This window comes from Plectropomus leopardus, unplaced genomic scaffold (assembly GCF_008729295.1).
Source record: "Plectropomus leopardus isolate mb unplaced genomic scaffold, YSFRI_Pleo_2.0 unplaced_scaffold2901, whole genome shotgun sequence".
Lineage (NCBI taxonomy): Eukaryota > Metazoa > Chordata > Actinopteri > Perciformes > Serranidae > Plectropomus > Plectropomus leopardus.
In genome coordinates this window covers 575-3,861 of record NW_024631613.1, presented here as the reverse complement: position 1 = coordinate 3,861, position 3,287 = coordinate 575, and the positions used below count along the sequence as shown (strand labels likewise).

The 3,287-nt window shown below is 48.8% G+C and overlaps 1 protein-coding gene across 1 annotated transcript; it reads right to left on the bottom strand.

The window, feature by feature from the left end:
• Positions 1-921: 921 nt before the first annotated feature.
• LOC121938268 (E3 ubiquitin-protein ligase RNF182) lies at positions 922-3,077 on the bottom strand (the record flags this gene model as incomplete). Its single annotated transcript, XM_042481533.1, has 5 exons — positions 922-1,596; positions 1,714-1,946; positions 2,302-2,431; positions 2,614-2,681; positions 2,861-3,077. Coding segments are annotated over 5 exons (831 nt in total), but the record flags the coding sequence as incomplete, so codon positions are not given.
• Between the last annotated feature and the right edge of the window lie 210 nt (positions 3,078-3,287).

The following is a 3,287-nucleotide window of genomic DNA, read 5'->3' as shown; positions in this document are numbered from 1 at the left end:
ATGTCTGAAATTCAATGAGTTTTTAATGACTGTGACATGAAGTTTTATTGATTTAAATGTTTAAATGTCTGCAGTCCTACCTGCTGCTGGTCACCACTCCATCCACCGTCCTCTGCTTCTTCTTCTGTGGTGTCGGGCAGGTTTCTATAAACACTCTTCTTCTGCTCTCGGGGGTCGGCGGGGTTTTTAATTAACGGCAGCTGAGCTCCTCCCAGGAGACGCTCTGTTTCACCCTCAGCTCTGCCTGGCAGACAAACCTCTTTCTCAGTGCTTCACCTGTGCAGGTAGACTGCATCATGTCACCTAGATACTAGCTCAGGGCAACGTTTCCGTCCATCACTGTTGCCATGGTGAACCCTACGGCTAACACAATGACTCAGAGGACGACCTCACGCTCCTGATTACAATGAGAGGAATCTTCATCACCATCACCATCATCACCACAATCATCATCATCATCACCATCATCACCACCATCACCATCATCATAATCATCACCATTACCATCATCATCATCATCATCATCATCATCATCATCACCATCATCATCACCATCATCACCATCATCATCACCATCATCATCATCATCACCATCATCTTCATCACCACCTACATCATCATCATCACCATCATCATCATCAGCATCATCATCACCATCATCATCATCATCAGCAGCATCATCATCACCATCATCATCATCATCATCGTCATCATCATCACCATCATCAGCATCATCATCACCATCATTATCATCGTCACCATCATTATCATCATCATCATCATCATCACCATCATCAGCATCATCATCACCATCATTATCATCGTCATCATCACCATCATTATCATCATCATCACCATCATCTTCATCACCACCTACATCATCATCATCACCATCACAACACCATCTTCATCACTATCATCATCATCTCCATCACCATCATCATCTTCATCAAAATCATCATCATCACGTCCAATCAATGGCTCTCTATAAAGACAGAATCAGAGGATTTATTTACAGACAGGTTTTAAACATGTTTTGTTTCTGACGTGTCTGTAGTTCAGTGGTTCAGCCCCCAGACACACATCCGCTCTGATTGGCTGCCAGGTGTCCTGTGACATCAGCTGACAGGTGAATGTAAAATCCGCAGTACGTCCAGCAGGAGGCGACAAACACAAACCTTCACAGTGAAACATCATCAGTGATGATTTCATCAGCAGGTCCTCTGATTAGCTGTGGCCTCATGAGGGGTGGGGTTAATGCTGGTATCCGGAGAGGGGCGGGGACAAAGTGGAAACGTGAGTCAGAGTGTGACAGGTCAGTCTACAGGTGAGTGATTCTGTTCTGACTGTGGAGCATCACAAGATGATCGTTGTCATGGCAGCGAGCGTAGTAGTCCCAGCAGCGTGTCGTGGTCACGGCAGCGTGTGCGTGCGAGCGGCAAGCGCCTCCATGAGCTCATGGCAGAGACACTGACAGAAGCCGTAGAGGACGAGCAGCAGCAGCGTGGAGGGAACCAGACTCACCAGGACCACGCCGAGCCACAGCTGACCGATCATCAGCAGGTAGATCCCCAGAGGCAGCGAGCTGAAGTACACCTGCAACACACACACAACCACACCCGATGGGACTGGTGCGACTGGTTTCTGACAGATGTGACTGGTTTCTGACTGGTGCTGGTGTGACTGGTTTCTGACTGGTGTTAGCATACTGACCAGACAGAGTGCTCCCAGCAGGCAGCGGGGGAAGCTCCGTGACGTCCAGGCGCGACACTTGTGGGCGGGCAGGTTGCAGGGCAGTGAGTCCAGGCTGGGGGGGCGGTACAGACCCACCACATTGAGCATGCTCAGTGAGTCCGAGGACGGAGACTCCTCCGGGAGCTCCATGATGGTGATGACCAGGCAGTCTGAGGAGCGGTGGGACGACTCCACGCCAACACCGCTGCTACCTGACAGCAGAGAGGGAGGAGCTTAATGTTCCAGTCAGGAAATGACACTTTAAAAAAAAGGGAATTTTTTTCTTTAAAATATGTTGGGAACATTTTTAAGAAATTCTTGCAGGTTATTTATTAAGTCATTCAATCATTCATTCATTTTTTTAAATTCAAGTGCATTTTTAAAAAAACATGCCTTTCAAAGTGACAACATTTCTCAGCCCAAAAACACAAAAACAGAAATCATGGTTGGATTTTCACATTTCCGGCAGCACATCGTGCGTTATTCAACAGCTTAGCCAAACAAAATCCCAGGACTTTCCAGGTTTTTCATGACTGTCCAAACCCTGATTATTTTTTGTTATATTACCGGTCAGACTATTGGGACTCAGCACCACTTCCCCCCCTGCTCCTCCTGCTCCTCCTGCTTCTCCTCGCCGTGCTCGGTCCTGACACGACAGAACAGCCAGGATGTGTCGGTCATCCTCCATCAGCCACACCTGAGGAGGACAGAGATGGGAGGACAGAGACAGGGGGACAGAGACGGGAGGACAGAGATGTTGGGACAGAGATGGGAGTACGGAGAGAGGAGGACAGAGACGGGAGGACAGAGAGAGGACGACAGCGTGAGCTCAGGGTGTCCAGTCAGAGCAGTGTCTCCTCCTGGTAAGTGGTGTCTCACCTCCTCGTCTGGGACGTGTGTCTCATGGCGACAGAAGGGACAGCTGATGACGGACGGCGAGGACTCACCTGAAAACCAATCAGAACAGTCACATGACAAAAAAGGTGATGTCAGAGTCACATGACCAGCATCACACGGACATGATGTCATCCAGCTCTGTGTCGTCGCGCTGAGGGCAGTCTGCTGGCTGATGGGAAACAGGTGGATATGCTGTGACAGCAGCAGTTTACCTGACAGGTGAACTCACCCATATCAACCATTTTCTTTAGACACTTGGCGCAGACTCGATGCAGACAGCCCAGCAGTTTGGGTTTCCTGCTGCGAGTGTCGTAGCGGTTGTAGCAGATCTTACACTCGAGTTCCTCCAGAGTGTAAACCAGAGACTGAGCCCAGGTCTGCACCTGAACGCACCACAACAACAAGGGGTTAAAAAACAGACACTGAGCCCAGGTCTGCACCTGAACGCACCACAACAACACAGTTTTCCATCAAACTTCTCCAACGGCTACTTTTGACTGTCATGTCACTTTAGATTTTGGTTATTGGACTCTGATCTTTAAAGCGGATGAAGGATTTTCATTGGACGTCTGGATCTGAAGTTCTCAGAGGAACACGCTGATGGAACGCAGAGGACGGATGGATTTGAGACTCATTGTAGTTAAACATTGTGTAAC